Source organism: Somniosus microcephalus, unplaced genomic scaffold (genome assembly GCF_052327205.1).
Source record: "Somniosus microcephalus isolate GS21.2 unplaced genomic scaffold, FLI_Smic_1.0 unresolved_chr4, whole genome shotgun sequence".
NCBI classification, from domain to species: domain Eukaryota; kingdom Metazoa; phylum Chordata; class Chondrichthyes; order Squaliformes; family Somniosidae; genus Somniosus; species Somniosus microcephalus.
The window spans coordinates 43,431,764-43,450,702 of NW_028225182.1; the positions used below are offsets into that span (position 1 = coordinate 43,431,764).

General features: G+C 49.5%; 1 protein-coding gene across 1 annotated transcript in view; it reads right to left on the reverse strand.

Annotated features, from left to right (window-relative positions):
• LOC147090646 (serine protease 55-like) overlaps positions 1-18,939 on the reverse strand; it is a 45,525-nt gene that overhangs the window by 17,369 nt on the left and 9,217 nt on the right. Inside the window, exons 2-3 of the mRNA XM_085977140.1 lie at positions 8,104-8,290; positions 2,768-3,024 (exon numbers count right to left, since the gene is read on the reverse strand). Coding sequence (XP_085833266.1) covers positions 2,768-3,024; positions 8,104-8,290 — 444 coding nt within the window. The remainder of the gene's footprint in view (positions 1-2,767; positions 3,025-8,103; positions 8,291-18,939) is intronic.

Below are 18,939 nucleotides of genomic sequence, written 5' to 3' on the forward strand. Positions count from 1 at the left end.
TTGAAGTGCTCACTGTCGGATTCATTTTCAGCCCGATAACAGTACAAGTGCTCCAAGGCTTCAAGACAATGGCCTAGAAATTCAGTGGGCTGCGCCACCCGTTAGCGCCTTAAGAGGGCACTAAGTGGGTCGGAAGCCACTGGCCACGCCTCCCGCTAAATTTAGTGGGACGCTAATGGCGGCGCTAGCCGTTGGCGCTGCGCCGCCACTGATAACATCATCGGTGTGCACAACGCCCCGCTACCGCCCCGATCGCGATATTTAGTAGCGCCCCCTGCTTTAACGCCAGACGCTATTTGCGACCGGTTCAGGGGGGCCTACCTGTGGTGGTAGAGGCGCTGAGGTGCGGGGCGGCCATTTTTTTTGCGGGCCGCCTGCCAGCACCTGTCCACGCTGCCGTCCCCGGCCGCCTGAGCCACCCCCCCCCCACCCCGCGGAGTGCCGACTGCGTTCCAAGAGCCCGGCAATTCTCCTCGGTGCCGGGCTTTTTTGCCTGCACTCGCGATCCTCAATCGCGCTGCACAAGGCCCCTCCCCTTTAAGAAGGGGAGGAAGGCCTGCAGTAGCGCAGCGCGCCGTGCCGCAGCGTGTGGCACTGCGGCAAGTTGCACAGCGATCTTCAGCTGTAGCGGCCCAAGAGGGATGCGGGGCGCCTCCAGTAGCGCCGCGCTTCCCTTTGGGGTGCGCAAAGTGAATTCTGGCAGGCGGCTGCGACTACTTCCGGGGCGCTACTTTTACCGCCCTGGCGAGGCTGGCGCCCCAAACAGGGCGCTACTGAATTTCTAGGCAATGTGTATTAGCACTAAGTATCTCTCTGCTTTACTGCAGATTATTATCTCCAATGCCCCATTGTTGTATGCCCGCAGTTTGCCCAAGGCCAGCTCGGGATAAGGATCGACATCATTGGACTGTTTTAGCCTCTGTTCATATTTTCCACCCTGAAGGTGGCATCTACTTCAGTCTCACTGGAATCCGTTATTCTATAAATAAACCACCAGAACCACCCCCGCTCCCCGCCCCCACACACTCCTGCAGCCCGTTAGATTCCAGCCTGTAACTCACTCCCGGGTATCTGTTATTCTATATATAAACCCCCCCGAACCCCTCGATTAGATTCCAGCCTGTAACTCACTCCCGGGTATCTGTTATTCTATATATAAACCCCCCGAAACCCTCGATTAGATTCCAGCCTGTAACTCACTCCCGGGTATCTGTTATTCTATATATAAACCCCCCGAACCCCTCGATTAGATTCCAGCCTGTAACTCACTCCCAAGTATCTGTTATTCTATATATAAACCCCCCGAACCCCTCGATTAGATTCCAGCCTGTAACTCACTCCTGGGTATCTGTTATTCTATATATAAACCCCCCGAAACCCTCGATTAGATTCCAGCCTGTAACTCACTCCCGGGTATCAGTTATTCTATATATAAACCTCCCGAACCCCTCGATTAGATTCCAGCCTGTAACTCACTCCCGGGTATCCGTTATTCTATATATAAACCCCCTGAAACCCTCGATTAGATTCCAGCCTGTAACTCACTCCCGGGTATCTGTTATTGTATATGTAACCCCCCGAACCCCTCGATTAGATTCCAGCCTGTAACTCACTCCCGGGTATCTGTTATTCTATATATAAACCCCCAAACCCTTCGATTAGATTCCAGCCTGCAACTCATTCCCGGGTATCTGTTATTCGATATATAAAACCCTCGAATAGCTCGATTAGATTCCAGCCTGTAACTCACTCCCGGGTATCCGTTATTCTATACATAAACCACCCAGAACCCCTCGATTAGATTCCAGCCTGTAAATCACTCCCGGGTATCTGTTATTCTATATATAAACCCCTCGAACCCCTCGATTAGATTTCAGCCTGTAACTCACTCCCAGGTATCTGTTATTCTATATATAAACTCCCCCGAACCCCTCGATTAGATTCCAGCCTGTAACTCACTCCCGGGTATCTGTTATTCTATATATAAACACCCGAACCCCTCGATTAGATTCCAGCCTGTAACTCACTCCCGGGTATCTGTTATTCTATATACAATCCCCCCGAACCTCTCGATTAGATTCCAGCCTGTAACTCACTCCCGGGTATCTGTTATTCTATATATAAACCCCCCGAACCCCTCGATTAGATTTCAGCCTGTAACTCACTCCCGGGTATCCGTTATTCTATACATAAACCACCCAGAACCCCTCGATTAGATTCCAGCCTGTAAATCACTCCCGGGTATCTGTTATTCTATATATAAACCCCTCGAACCCCTCGATTAGATTTCAGCCTGTAACTCACTCCCAGGTATCTGTTATTCTATATATAAACTCCCCCGAACCCCTCGATTAGATTCCAGCCTGTAACTCACTCCCGGGTATCTGTTATTCTATATATAATCCCCCCGAACCTCTCGATTAGATTCCAGCCTGTAACTCACTCCCGGGTATCTGTTATTTTATATATAAACCCCCCGAACCCCTCGATTAGATTCCAGCCTGTAACTCACTCCTGGGCATCTGTTATTCTATATATAAACCCCCCGAACCCCTCGATTAGATTCCAGCCTGTAACTCACTCCCGGGTATCTGTTATTCTATATATAAACCCCCCGAACCCCTCGATTAGATTCCAGCCTGTAACTCACTCCCGGGTATCTGTTATTCTATATATAAACCCCCCGAACCCTTCGATTAGATTCCAGCCTGTAACTCACTCCCGGGTATCCACTTTACATGTTTGACAGGCTCGTTCAGTGCCTCACCGTGGTGTGTTAAGCCCCAGCCAATGACGAAGCAAGGTGCCCAATTCTTGACGTCGAACTGCTCGTTGGGGGGCAGGAGGACGGGCACTTGGTTACTATCGAAGCTGATTGGTGCCTTCAGCTGGAGCATGGCGATGTCACTGTCGAATGTCGAATGGTTGTAGTCCTGGTGGATCATGATCTCAGCCACCTCGTGTCTCTGGGCATCACCATGTCCCAGTTCTATCGTTCCTGTCTCCACGGAGATGTGCTCAGACCTGGGGAGTAAAGAACTCCATTATTTTCAGCCCTGGATTTTCCCCTTTCATCTCCTGCTCTGGCTTCCTTCCGATATCTCACTCAAGTGCTGATCCCTCAAGAAGGAGCCTTGACGTAGAGGCCCAAATTTAGACAGGTCCCGCATAACATGGGAGCTACGGTTGTCCATGTTTGAGGTGGGGGTTGTTGGTTGGAGTCTCTATTGGTCCCAAGCAAGGCCGGTGATGCAGAGGGCCCAGGATGTCTCTACATTGGGGCTTCCTGCTTCCTCTACCCTAATGTATTTATTTATTTAATTCATTTTTTATGGGATGTGGGCGTCGCTAGCAAGGCCAGCATTTATTGCCCATCCCTAATTGCCCTTGAGAAGGTGGTGGTGAGCCGCCTTCTTGAACCGCTGCAGTCCGTGTGGTGAAGATACTCCCACAGTACTGCTAGGGAGGGAGTTCCAGGATTTTGACCCAGCGACGATGAAGGATCGGCAATATACTTCCAAGTCAGGATGGTGTGTGACTTGGAGGGGAACTTGGAGGTGGCGGTGTTCCCATGCACCTGCTGTCCTTGTCCTTCCAGGTGGAAGAGGTCGCGGGTTTGGGAGGTGCTGCCGAAGAAGCCTTGGCGAGTTGCTGCAGTGCATCTTGTAGATGGTACACACTGCAGCCACGGTGCGCCGGTGGTGGAGGGAGTGAATGTTTAAGGTGGTGGATGGGGTGCCAATCAAGCGGGCTGCTTTGTCCTGGATGGTGTCGAGCTTTTTGAGTGTTGTTGGAGCTGCACTCATCCAGGCAAGTGGAGAGTATTCCATCACACTCCTGACTTGTGCCTTGTAGATGGTGGAAAGGCTTTGGGGAGTCAGGAGGTGAGACACTCACCGCAGAATACCCAGCCTCTGACCTGCTCTTGTTGACACAGTATAGAAACATAGAAGATAGGAGCAGGAGTAGGCCATTCGGCCCCTCGAGCCTGCTCCACCATTTAATGAGATCATGGCTGATCATCCAAATTCAGTACCCTGTCCCTGCTTTCTCCCCAAATCCCTTGATCCCTCTAGCCTCAAGAAATATATCCAACTCCTTCTTGAATATATTTAATGAATTAGCCTCAACTGCCCTCTGTGGCAGAGAATTCCACAGGTTCACCACTCTCTGGGTGAAGAAATTCCACCTCATCTCAGTCTTAATGGCTTACCCCTTATCCTTAGACTATGTATGTACAGTATGCAGCTGGTCCAGTTAAGTTTCTGGTTAATGGGGCCTTGTGTACGTTTGAAGGCCAAGAATTCCAGTGGGATGAGTTGTACCGACCTCTGGAAGAGCATAAGGGTCAGGTCAGGGACAAAGGGACTTAGAGACCCCATTCAATGTACAGATATCTCCCTGAGCAAGAGGGACTGAGAGACCCCAGTCAGTGTACAGATATCTCCCCAAGAGAGGGACTGAGAGACCCCAGTCAGTGTACAGATATCTCCCTGAGAGAGAGGGACTGAGAGACCCCAGTCAGTGTGCAGATATCTCCCTGAGAGAGAGGGACTGAGAGATCCCAGTCAGTGTACAGATATCTCCCTGAGAGAGAGGGACCCCAATCAGTGTACAGATATCTCCCAGAGAGAGAGAGACCCCAGTCAGTGTACAGATATCTCCCCGAGAGAGGGACTGAGAGACCCCAGTCAGTGTACAGATATCTCCCTGAGGGAGGGGGACTGAGAGACACCTGTCAGTGTACAGATATCTCCCTGAGAGAGAGGGACTGAGAGACACCAGTCAGTGTACAGATATCTCCCTGAGGGAGAGGTACAGAGAGACACCAGTCAGTGTACAGATATCTCCCTGAGAGAGAGAGACTGAGAGACCCCAGTCAGTGTACAGATATCTCCCTGAGAGAGAGAGACTGAGAGACCCCAGTCAGTGTACAGCTATCACCCTGTGAGAGGAACTGAGAGACCCCAGTCAGTGTACAGATATCTCCCCAAGAGAGGGACTGAGAGACCCCAGTCAGTGTACAGATATCTCCCTGAGAGAGAGGGACTGAGAGACCCCAGTCAGTGTGCAGATATCTCCCTGAGAGAGAGGGACTGAGAGATCCCAGTCAGTGTACAGATATCTCCCTGAGAGAGAGGGACCCCAATCAGTGTACAGATATCTCCCAGAGAGAGAGAGACCCCAGTCAGTGTACAGATATCTCCCCGAGAGAGGGACTGAGAGACCCCAGTCAGTGTACAGATATCTCCCTGAGGGAGGGGGACTGAGAGACACCTGTCAGTGTACAGATATCTCCCTGAGAGAGAGGGACTGAGAGACACCAGTCAGTGTACAGATATCTCCCTGAGGGAGAGGTACAGAGAGACACCAGTCAGTGTACAGATATCTCCCTGAGAGAGAGAGACTGAGAGACCCCAGTCAGTGTACAGATATCTCCCTGAGAGAGAGAGACTGAGAGACCCCAGTCAGTGTACAGCTATCACCCTGTGAGAGGAACTGAGAGACCCCAGTCAGTGTACAGATATCTCCCTGAGAGAGAGGGACTGAGAAACCCCAGTCAGACAAATATCTCCCTGAGAGAGAAGGACTGAGAGACACCAGTCAGGGTATAGCTATCTCCCTGAGAGAGAGGGACTGAGAGACCCCAGTCAGACAGATATCTCCCTGAGGGAGTGGGACTGAGAGACACTAGTCAGTGTACAGATATCTCCCTGAGAGAGAGGGCCTGAGGGACACCAGTCAGTGTACAGACATCTCCCTGGGAGAGAGGGACTGAGACCCCAGTCAGTGTACAAATATCTCCCTGAGAGAGAGGGACTGAGGGACACCAATCAGTGTACAGACATCTCCCTGAGAGAGAGGGACTGAGACCCCAGTCAGTGTACAAATATCTCCCTGAGAGAGAGGGACTGAGAGACCCCAGTTAGTGTACAGATATCTCCCTGAGATCTGCTAGGGTCGTTCTGTCAGACCTGGGCCCTGACAATAAACCACCAAAAAACCAAAGTCCTTGTGTTCCAGCAAAGATCCAGACATCAGGGACCCAGAATAAATTTCACACTAGGAACAACTAAAATTGAGCAAACCACTAACTACACATACTTGGGCTTAAAAATCAGTTCTACGGGAAATTTTCATCTGGCTGTGAATGAACTGAAAGAGAAAGCAAGAAGGTCTTTCTATGCCATTAAAAAATCAATCCAAATAGAAATCCCAATTAGCATTTGGCTCAAAATTTTTAAATCAGTAATTATGTTGCAGCTTGCCATAAACAGAGGGACAACCATTAAATCTAAGAAAAGTGTATATACAAATTATATGAATGTATATTTATACACTCAGGGATATATCTGTTTATACACTGTATGGATAGATCTGCGTTTATGTGTGCAACCATAAATGTTTTTCGATGCTTTGGCAACATAAGATGTACCTTGTCCATGCCAATAAGGCGATTTGAATTTGAATTTGAATTGAGAGGGACTGAGAGACATCAGTCAGTGTACAGATATCTCCCTGAGAGAGAGAGACCCCAGTCAGTGTACAGATATCTCCCCGAGAGAGGGACTGAGAGACCCCAGTCAGTGTACAGATATCTCCCTGAGGGAGGGGGACTGAGAGACACCTGTCAGTGTACAGATATCTCCCTGAGAGAGAGAAACTGAGACACCAGACAGTGTACAGATATCTCCCTGAGAGAGAGGGACTGAGAGACACCAGTCAGTGTACAGCTATCACCCTGTGAGAGGGACTGAGAGACCCCAGTCAGTGTACCGATATCTCCCTGAGAGAAGGACTGAGAGACACCAATCAGTGTACAGATATCTCCCTGAGAGAGAAGGACTGAGAGACCCCAGTCAGACAGATATCTCACTGAGGGAGAGGGACTGAGAGACACTAGTCAGTGTACAGATATCTCCCTGAGAGAGAGGGACTGAGAGACACCAGTCAGTGTATAGATATCTCCCTGAGAGAGAGGGATTGAGACCCCAGTCAGTGTACAGATATCTCCCTGAGAGAGAGGGACTGAGAGACACCAGTCAGTGTACAGATATCTCCCTGAGAGAGAGGGACTGAGAGACACCAGTCAGTGTACAGATATCTCCCTGAGAGAGAGGGACTGAGAGACCCCAGTCAGTGTACAGATATCTCCCTGAGAGAGAGGGACTGAGAGACCCCAGTCAGTGTACAGATATCTCCCTGAGAGAGAGGGACTGAGAGACACCAGTCAGTGTACAGATATCTCCCTGAGAGAGAGGGACTGAGAGACACCAGTCAGTGTACAGATATCTCCCTGAGAGAGAGGGATTGAGACCCCAGTCAGTGTACAGATATCTCCCTGAGAGAGAGGGACTGAGAGACCCCAGTCAGTGTACAGATATCTCCCTGAGGGAGGGGTTCTGAGAGACCCCAGTCAGTGTACAAATATCTCCCTGAGAGAGAGGGACTGAGAGACATCAGTCAGTGTACAGATATCTCCCTGAGAGAGAGGGACTGAGAAACCCCAGTCAGTGTACAGATATCTCCCTGAGAGAGAGGGACTGAGAGACCCCAGTCAGTGTATAGATATCTCCCTGAGAGAGAGAGACTGAGAGACCCCAGTCAGTGTACAGCTATCACCCTGTGAGAGGAACTGAGGAAACCCCAGTCAGACAGATATCTCCCTGAGAGAGAAGGACTGAGAGACCCCAGTCAGACGGATATCTCACTGAGGGAGAGGGACTGAGAGACACTAGTCAGTGTACAGATATCTCCCTGAGAGAGAGGGACTGAGAGACACCAGTCAGTGTACAGATATCTCCCTGAGAGAGGGGGACTGAGACCCCAGTCAGTGTACAGATATCTCCCTGAGAGAGAGGGACTGAGAGACCCCAGTCAGTGTACAGATATCTTGCTGAGAGAGGGACTGAGAGACCCCAGTCAGTGTATAGATATCTCCCTGAGGGAGAGGGACTGAGAGACACCAGTCAGTGTACAGATATCTCCCTGAGAGAGAGGGACTGAGAGACCCCAGTCAGTGTACAGATATCTCCCTGAGGGAGAGGGTCTGAGAGACCCCAGGCACTGAGAATCTCACTCACCCCACCTCCTTGTGCTCACCTGAATTTTTTCATGCAGTGCGCTGCGGTTAACACCCACCATTGGTTGAGGATGGATCCCCCGCAGATGTGAGTCCCTCCCTTCTGGAGACTGACCTGCCAGGGCCAATCGCCTGGCCTGGCGTCGCTCCCTCCCATGATCTGCGCCTCCAGGCGCTTCTGCCTGTAATGGGATTGACGGCTGCAGTCTGAAACCACACAAGCGTGTTACATACAATTTACAGCAGAGAAACCGACCATTCAGCACAACTGGTCCATGCCAGTGTTCATGCTCCACACGAGCCTCTTCCCACCCCTGTTCATCTCACCCCGTCAGCATAGCCTTCTCTTCCTTTCTCCCTCATGTGGTTATCTAGCTTCCCCTTAAATGCATCTCTGCTATTCACCTCAACCACTCCCTGTGGCAGCGAGTTCCACATTCTCACCACTCTCCGGGTAAAGAGGTTTCTCCTGATGTTTTTCCTTGTCGGCTGTGGCTGAGTGGGTAGCACACTTGCTCCTGAGTCAGACAGGCTGTGGGTTCATAGTCCCACCCCAGAGACTTGGGCGCAGAATCATGCTGCGCTGGCAGAGGTGCCGCCTTTGCAACTGGCTGCAGTTGGCCTCAGTGGCCTGGGGCTGAAGAGGGGAATAAATGAGCCAGCGCTCCTGCTCTCGCTGCCCCTGATCCTGCTAATCCTGCCCTTGAAGTTCCGCTGGAAAAATTCCTTCCAAGTTGGAAGCAGGTGTCAGCTGTGGCTCAGTGTGGTAGCACCCTCGCCTTCTGAGTCAGAAGGTCGGGGGTTCAAGTCCCACTCCAGGGACTGGCGCTCAAAAATCTCGGCCGACACTCCCAGTGCAGTGCTGAGGGAGTGCCGCACTGTCGGAGGTGCCGTTTTTCAGATGAGGAAAGATTGGATAGGCTGGGGTTGTTTTCTTTGGAACAGTGGAGGCTGAGGGGAGATTTAATTGAGGTGTATAAAATGATGAGGGGCCTAGATAGAGTGGATAGGAAGGACCTATTTCCCTTAGCAGAGAGGTCAATAACCAGGGGGGCACAGATTTAAAGTAATTGGTAGGAGGATTAGAGGGGAGTTGAGGAGAACTTTCTTCACCCAGAGGGCGGTGGGGGTCTGGAACTCACTGCCTGAAAGGGTGGGAGAGGCAGAGACCCTCATCACATTTTAAAGTACTTGGATATGCGCTTGAAGTGCCGTAACCTGCAGGGCTATGGACCAAGAGCTGGAAAGTGGGATTAGGCTGGATGGCTCTTTCTCGGCCGGCACGGACACGATGGGCCAAATGGCCTCCTTCTGTGCTGTAAATTTCTATGATTCTATGCGATGTTAAACCAAGGCCCCGTCTGCTCTCTCTCAGGTGGATGTAAAAGATCCCATGGCCACTATTTCTTAGAAGAGCAGGGGGAGTTCTGCCGGTGTCGTGGGGCCAATATTTATCCCTCAATCAGCATCACTGAAACAGATTATCTGGTCATTATCACGTTGCTATCTGCGGGAGCTTGCTGTGTGCAAATTGGCTGCCGGGTTTCCTACATTACAACAGTGACGGTACTTCATTGGCTGTAAAGCGCTTTGGGACGTCCTGCGGTTGTAAAAGGCACTATATAAATGCAAGTTCTTTCTTTCTTTCTTTCAACGTTATTCCTAGTTCGATTCTGTTAACCACTCGGACAGGAGGTGAGTCCTCCCGGTGTCCTGACCCGACTCATCTGTCTAATCGCTGCTGTGTCGGTACAAATAGGCTGCTGGGTTGTCCCGCGTTGCTCTTTGAACGTGGTTGACTGTAAGCGAAGCTGTACGATCTTGCAGTGTCTCGGAGTGCTACGTAAATACAACGGCCAAAGTAGAGATCTGTTCGGTGAGGCAGGTGTAGTATCTGGTTCCCTCTGCTGGAGGAACTGAAGAACAGCCCTTAAGGCCTGCCACAGGGTCCCACTGCAGGCTGTCCACATCCCCAAGAATCATAGAATGATACGACACAGAAGGAGGCCATTCGGCCCATGGTGCCTGTGCCGGCTCTGTGAAAGAGCCAGTTAGTCCCGCTCTGCCCTGCTCTTTCCCCATAGCCCTGTAATCTTTTGTTTATCCAATTCGCCCCTGTGATGAAATAACTCTGTGTTCTGGCATTTGTATTGTCTGTTGTTGTTGTACTTGCTAATGTCTGGAATGTTCTACAGATGTAACCACTAATGCTCCTCCCTAGCCCCACCCCTCTGGATCCTCCGGATTGGTGTGAGTCTTACTCATAAGGGCTGGGTCGATGATGAATGATGGCTGCCTTGTGTTAACTCGATGCCATGTTCTTACTTAATAAAAGCCTTTAGTTTTAAGCTTTAACCTCTTGGATTCAGGCAGTTATTTGGCACATCAATTTTATTAAGTAACAACTTTTGGAAGATGGATCGATTTTTGAAACCAGAGCGTCTGGATGTCGATCCCTATTCGGCAGATGCGTTGAAGAAATTTACGCATTGGCTTCGTTGTTTTCAACACTTCATCGCATCGATCGATCCGTCGGTTAACAAGTTGGGTCTTCTAACCAACTTGGTAAGTCATCAAACTTACTCTATAATTGAAGATATTACTACATATGAAGAGGCCCTCGCAGCTCTTAAGGCCCAGTACCTTAAGTCGGTTAATGAAGTATACGCCAGGTATCTTTTGTCTACTCGCAGGCAATTACCCGAGGAATCCCTGGACGATTTCCTGCAGGACCTTAAGGCTTTGGCTAAGGATTGCAACTACAAGGCTGTCTCTGCCATAGTGTATCAGGAAGAAGCCATCCGCGATTCTTTCATATCTGGCCTCCGATCTAATTATATTAGACAGAGACTCCTCGAGAACGACTCGTTAGTTTTAAAAACGGTCGTCGCTACTGCTCGATCGTTAGATGTAGCCCAGAAGAATTTAGAAGTGTATGCATCAGCCCATGCGTCTCTCTCAGCCTCGTGTGTTCCGAGTATGGAGGCATCCATAACACCAATGGAGCCTCCACTTAATCCTATTGTTGCGGCTGTACCCCATGGGTCTAAGTGTTATTTTTGTGGCCAATCTAAACACCCCAGGCAAAGATGCCCAGCCAGAGAGGCTACCTGTTTTAAATGTAAGAAACGGGGACATTTTAGTAAAGTGTGTAAGGGTAATCCTGTACCCGATGTCTTCTCTGCTGCCGCCTATCGTTTTACTCTAGCCTCGGCTACGGTTGACCAGACCATACCGTGTTCCTTGTCGAAATCTATGATGGACATCAAGATTAATGGTCGTCCTACTGGGTGTTTGATAGACTGTGGCAGTACTGAAAGTTTTATACACCCCAACCTTGTTAACTCCTGTTCATTGAAGGTGTATCCTACTCGAAGTGAAATTGTGATGGCATCCAAGTCCCTTACTTTGGAGGTAACTGGATATTGTAAAGTCACATTGAATGTTAAGGATACGGAGTATAAGGATTTTAAACTCCTCATATTACCTCAGTTGTGTGTGAACTTAATTTTAGGCTTGGCCTTCCAGTGTCAGCATGAGAGCGTCACCCTTAAGTATGGTGGATCTCAGCCTCCACTCACAGTCTGCGGCCTTTCTACTTTAAAAGTAAGTCCGCCTTCTTTGTTCGCGAACCTTGCTCCTAATTGTAGACCTATAGTGACTAAGAGTCGACGGTATAGTTCAGAAGATAAAACATTTATAAAAGAGGAAGTGGAAAGGCTTCAACGGGAGGGAATCATCGAACATAGTAATAGCCCGTGGCGTGCCCAGGTGGTGGTGGTTAAAACTAATGAAAAGAAAAGACTTGTGGTCGATTATAGCCAGGCTATAAACTTGTATACCCAATTAGACGCCTATCCTTTGCCTCGTATTTCTGAGATGGTGAACCAGATAGCTCGGTACCGCGTGTTCTCCACCATTGATTTAAAGTCTGCCTACCATCAACTCCCCATCAAAATAGAAGACTGACCTTATACGGCCTTCGAAGCTAATGAACGCCTGTACCAATTCCTTAGGGTGCCCTTTGGAGTGACGAATGGGGTATCCGTCTTCCAACGGGAAATGGATCGTATGGTGGATGAATACGCATTGGAAGCAACATTCCCGTACCTGGACAATGTTACTATCTGTGGGCGCGACCAACGGGAGCATGATCAAAATCTCGCGAAATTCCTAGAGACTGCAAAGAGGTTAAATCTGACCTGCAACGAAAACAAGTGTACCTTCAATACTACACGTTTGTGTATTCTTGGTTGCGTTGTGGAGGATGGGGTAATCGGGCCAGATCCTGAAAGATTACATCCACTTAAGGAATTACCTTTACCTCACACTGTAAAAGCTTTAAGAAGGTGTCTGGGATTCTTCTCATACTATGCCCAGTGGGTGGCTAACTACTCAGATAAAGTCCGACCTCTTATTAAGTCGACGTCTTTTCCGCTATCGGCGGAAGCTCAGAAGGCTTTCTTTAATATCAAACGGGACATTGAGAAGGCAGTGGTATATGCCGTGGATGAGAAGATCCCTTTTCAAGTGGAAAGTGATGCATCTGATTTTGTGTTGGCAGCAACTCTTAACCAAGCTGGTAGACCAGTAGCTTTCTTCTCTCGTACATTGCAAGGACCAGAACTTCGACATTCTTCAGTGGAAAAGGAGGCACAGGCGATTATCGAAGCAGTCAGGTATTGGAGACATTATCTCGCTGGCCAACGTTTTACGCTTATTACGGACCAGCGATCTGTGGTCTTTATGTTCAATACTAAGCAGAGAAGCAAGATCAAAAATGATAAGATTTTAAGATGGTGAATAGAACTGCCAACATATGACTATGATATTCAGTACAGGCCTGGAGCATTCAATGAGCCATCGGATGTTTTGTCACAAGGAGTATGTGCTAGTCTAGGTATAGATAAGCTTCAAAATCTCCACGATGCACTCTGCTACCCTGGGGTTACCAGAATGAACCACTTCATTATGTCCCACAATCTACCCTACTCTATTGAGGAGGTCCGGACAATGACCAGAACCTGTCGTGTTTGTGCTGAATGCAAACCCCGCTTCTATAAGCCGTCCGAGCCAGCTCATCTTATTAAAGCAACTCGACCATTTGAGCGTTTGAGTCTCGATTTTAAAGGTCCCCTTCCATTGAGCGACCGTAATGTCTCTTTTCTTAATATTATAGACGAGTAGTCTCGGTTCCCTTTTGTTATCTCCTGTCCGGATGTGACCAGTGCTGTTGTAATTAAATGCCTCTGCCAACTGTTTTCCTTGTTTGGCATGCCTAACTATATACATAGTGATAGGGGTTCTTTATGAGCGAAGAATTGCGACAGTTTTTGCTATCGAAAGGGATTGCAACGAGTAGAACTACCAGCTATAACCCTCGTGGTAATGGGCAGGTTGAGAAAGAAAATGCGACAGTGTGGAAGGCTATCGTACTGTCTCTGAAGTCGCGAGGCCTGCCGACCTCTCGCTGGCAGGATGTCCTGCCAGACGTGCTGCATTCCATAAGGTCTCTTTTGTGTACAGCGACGAATGCCACCCCTCATGAAAGGATGTTTAGCTTGCCAAGAAAAGCTACTAATGGAGTATGGTTACCCACATGGTTGACGACCACGGGCCCTGTGCTGTTGCGCAGACATGTGAGAGGCCACAAGACTGATCCACTGGTGGAGGAAGTACAACTCCTCCATGCTAATCCCCAGTATGCGTACATTCAATATCCGGATGGGCGAGAGGATACGGTCTCTATTAAAGATCTTGCACCTGCTGGAGCTTGAAAAGAGTTCGACTCTGAGAGTAAAGTTCAATCATGGTATTGGACCTTCAGAGACACAAATCCTCAGTGTGGAAAACACTGATGATTCTGGGAATTCGAATGAACCAGAGTTAGTACTCTGGGAGGAGCCTCAGCAAGAGTTACGTCATTCCCAGAGGACTATCAGACCTCCTGACAGACTGAATCTATAGCAGGGGGTGAATGTGATGAAATAACTCTGTGTTCTGGCATTTGTATTGTCTGTTGTTGTTGTACTTGCTAATGTCTGGAGTGTTCTACAGATGTAACCACTAATGCTCCTCCCTAGCCCCGCCCCTCTGGATCCTCCGGATTCGTGTGAGTCTTACTCATAAGGGCTGGGTCGGTGATGAATGATGGCTGCCTTGTGTTAACTCGATGCCATGTTCTTACTTAATAAAAGCCTTTAGTTTTAAGCTTTAACCTCTTCGATTCAGGCAGTTATTTGGCACATCAGCCCCTCCCTATCTCTGTAATCATCTTCAGCCCCACAACCTCCCCCGAGATATCTGCGCTCCTCTAATTCTGCCCTCTTGAGCATCCCTGATTATAATCGCTCCACCATTGGTGGCCGTGCCTTCTGTTGCCTGGGCCCTAAGCTCTGGAATTCCCTCCCTAAACCTCTCCACCTCTCTACTTCTCTTTCCCCCTTTAAGACGCTCCTTAAAACCTACTTCTTTGCCTGCCCTAATTTATCCTTATGTGGCTCGGTGTCAAATTTTTTGTCTTAAAATACTCCTGTGCAGCGCCTTGGGAAGTTTTACTGCGTTAAAGGCACTATATAAATACAAGTTGTTGTTCTCTTTTTGAAACTTACTATTGAATCTGCTTCCACTATGGGAACAGGAAGAGGCCATTCAGCCCCTTGAGCCTGCTCTGCCATTCAATGAGATCATGGCTGATCTGCGACCTAACTCCGTCTACCCGCCATTGCCCCATAACTTTGGTTAACAAAAAAAAACAAACATTAACAATTGGTCTAACATCAATTGCCGTTTGTGGAAGAGAGTTCCACACTTCTACCACCCTTTGTGTGTAGAAGTGTTTCCCAAATTCACTCCTGAAAGGTCTGGCTCTAATTTTTAGACTATGTCCCCTAGTCTTAGAATCCCCAAACAGCGGAAATAGTTTCTCTCTATCTACCCTATCTGTTCCCCTTAATATCTTGAAAACTTCGATCTGATCACCCCTTAACCTTCTAAATTATAGGGAGAGGGTTCGAGTACAGGAATAAGGATGTCTTGCTGCAGTTGTACAGGGCCTTGGTGAGACCACACCTTGACCATTGTGTGCAGTTTTGGTCGCCTTACCTGAGGAAGGATGTTCTTGCCATGGAGGGAGTTCAGCGAAGATTCACCAGGCTGATACCTGGGATGGCAGGAATGACGTATGAGGAGAGATTGGGTCAAATGGGCTTATACTCACTGGCGTTTAGAAGAATGAGAGGGGATTTCATTGAAACTTATAACATTCTGACAGGACTGGACAGACTAGATGCAGGAAGGATGTTCGCGATGGTCGGGGAGTCCAGAACCAGGGGTCACAGTCTAAAGATAAGGGGTCAGCCATTTAGGACAGAGATGAGGAGGAATTTCTTCACCCAGAGAGTGGTGAACCAGTGGAATTCTCTAACACAGAAGGCAGTAGAGGCCAATTCATTAAATATATTCACGAAGGAGTTGGATATATTTCTTAAGGCTAAAGGGATCAAGGGGTATGGGGAGAAGGTAGGGACAGGGTACTGAATTTGGATGATCAGCCATGATCTCATTAAATGGCGGAGCAGGCTCGAGGGGCCGAATGGCCTACTCCTGCTTCTATCTTCTATGTTTCTAAGGGCTAAAAATTCAGTTTGGGGCGCCAAGCTCGCCTGGGCGCTGGAATTACCGCTGCGTGCGGAGCCACTTGCACCATCGGGATATTCAGTTTCTGCGCCCCAAATGGAAACCGGCCGCTAAACGAGGCTTCCCGTGCCCCGCTTGGGGCGCTGAAACTGAATATCGGCGCGCAAAGTGCCGCAGCGCCACCCGCTGCGGCACGGCACGCTGCGGTACTGCAGGCCTTCCTCCCACTGTTAAGGGGGAGGTGGCTACAACAGCGCGATCCCCGCTCGCGAGTGCCGGCAAATGAGCCCGGCACCAAGGAGAAGTGCCGGGCTCTCGGGAAACAGCCGGCAATGCCGCGGGGGGGGGGGGGGTGGGTGGTGTAGGAGGCCGGGGATGGAGGTGCGGGCAGGCGGCCGCCGAAAAAGCGGCCGGCCGCACCTCCACCTTAACTAGCACCACTACCGCCACAGGTTGGCCCCTGTGTACCGGTTGCTATTTGCGGCCAGCGCGGAAGAGGCGGGCACGGCCTAATATGGCGTTCGGGGCGGTAGCGGGGCGCTGCGCACACCGATGACGTCATCGGTGGCGGCGCAGCGCTACAGGCTAACGCCGCCATTAGCGCCCCGCTAAATATCGCGGTGGTTGTGGCCAGTGGCGCTAAAGCCTCTGAGTGGCCTCTTTGGGCGCAAACTGGTGGCGCAAGCAACTGAATTTCTAGGCCTATGTTTCTAATTTGTGTAATCTCTCCTCGTAGCTTAAACCTTGGAGTCTGGTATCATTCTGGTAAACCTACGCTACACTCCCTCCAAGGCCAATCTATCCTTCCTAATGTGTGGTGCCCAGAACTGCTCACAGTACTCCAGGTGAGGTCTAACCAGGGTTTTGTATCACTGCAGCATTACTTCTACCCCCCTTGTACTGTAGTCCTCTAGATATAAAGGCCAGCGTCCCATTAGTCTTTTTGATAATTTTCACCAACCTTTTATGCAGTGTGTTCCAGATCACAACAACTCGCTGTGTAAAAATAAAAAGCTTCCTGGCCAAGCGAGGGAGCCTGACCGCACGCACTGACCCTCTAACGTACTGACTTTAGCCGCGCGTTAGACACTCTGTGCTGCCCCAGCGGGAGCGGCTCCACATTCTGGGACGACAGACATCCCGTTCATTACATAGAAGCATAGGAGATAGGAGCAGGAGTAGGCCATTCGGCCCCTCGAGCCTGCTCCGCCATTCAATGAGATCATGGCTGATCATCCAAATTCAGTACCCTGTCCCTGCCTTCTCCCCATATCCCTTGATCCCCTTAGCCTTAAGAAATGTATCCAACTCCTTCTTGAATATATTTAATGAATTGGCCTCTACTGCCTTCTGTGGTAGAGAATTCCACAGGTTCACCACTCTCTGGGTGAAGAAATTCCTCCTCATCTCTGTCCTAAATGGCTTACCCCTTATCCTTAGACTGTGACCCCTGGTTCTGGACTCCCCAGCCATCTGGAACATCCTTCCTGCATCTAGTCTGTCCAGTCCTGCCAGTATTTTATAAGTTTCAATGAGATCCCCTCTCATTCTTCTAAACTACAGCGAGTACAAGCCCAATCGTCCCAATCTCTCCTCATACGTCATTCCTGCCATCCCAAGTATCAGCCTGGTGAATCTTCGCTGAACTCCTTCCATGGCAAGAACATCCTTCCTCAGATAAGGCGACCAAAACTGCACACAATACTCAAGGTGTGGTCTCACCAAGGCCCTGTACAACTGCAGCAAGACATCCTTGTTCCTGTACTCAAACCCTCTCGCTACGAAGGCCAACATTATGGCAGCCTCCCAGATGGTGTCTCTCCCTCTTGGTGTCCCGGATTTGTCCCATTGAGGGGCAAAGGTTCCCGGGGGAACGACTGCGCGCGGCACGGGACTTCGGGTGACCAAAGCGCGCAGCCGAGCTTTTACACGCTCCAGGCGTTGAACCAACTTCACCCCCACCCCCACTGCACCTCCCCCCCCCCGCCCCCCAGGCTCGCTCACGACAGCCAGAGCTCCACATAACTTCATGCCATGTTCACAAGACTGATTCCTGGGCTGAGAGGATTGTCCTATGAGGAGAGATTGAGGAGGCTAGGCTTATATTCTCTGGAGTTTAGAAGAATGAGAGGCGATCTCATTGAAACATACAAAATTCTTACAGTGTTTGACAGGGGAGATGCTGAGAGGCTGTTTCCCCCTGGCTGGAGAGTCTAGAACCAGGGTCAGAATAAGGGGTCGGCCATTTAGGACTGAGATGAGGAGAAATTTCTTCACTCAGAGGGTGGTGAATCTTTGGAATTCTCTACCCCAGAGGGCTGTGGAGGCTCAGTCGTTGAGTATATTCAAGGCTGAGATCGATAGATTTTTGGACTCTAGGGGAATCGAGGGATATGGGGATCGGGCGGGAAAGTGGAGATGAGGTGGATGATCAGCCGTGATCTTATTGAATGGCGGAGCAGACTCGAGGGGCTGAATGGCCTAAACCTGCACCTATTTCTTATGATTTTAAAACTACACTTCAGCATTCCCATGGTGTTAGATAGACAGCATTCCTGAGGAAATCCTGCAGCCATCTCCTTTATCTCGTCATAGAATCACAGAAATTTACAGCTCAGAAGGAGGCCATTCGGCCCATCTTGTCCGTGCTGGCCGACAAGCTATCCACCCTATACCACTTTCCAGCTCTTGGTCCGTAGCCCTGCAGGTTACGGCACTTCAAGTGCACATCCAAGTACTTTTTAAATGTGATGAGGGTTTCTGCCTCTACCACCCTTTCAGACAGTGAGTTCCAGACCCCCACCACCCTCTGGGTGAAAAAAATTCTCCTCAAATCCCCTCTCAACCTCCGACCAATTACTTTAAATCTATGCCCCCTGGTTATTGACCCGTCTGTTAATGGAAATAGGTCCTTCCTATCCACTCTATCTGGGCCCTTTATAATTTTATACACCTCAATTAAGTCTCCCCTCAGCCTCCTCTGTTCCAAAGAAAACAACCCCAGCCTCTCCAATCTTTCCTCATAGCTAAAATTCCCCAGCCCAGGCAACATCCTCGTAAATCCCCTCTGCACCCTCTCTAGTGCGGTCACATCCTTCCTGTAATGTGGTGACCAGAACCGATCGCAGTATTCTAGCTGTGGCCTAACTAGTGTTTTATACAGTTCAAGCATAACCTCCCTGCTCTTGTATTCTATGCCTCGACTAATAAAGGCAAGT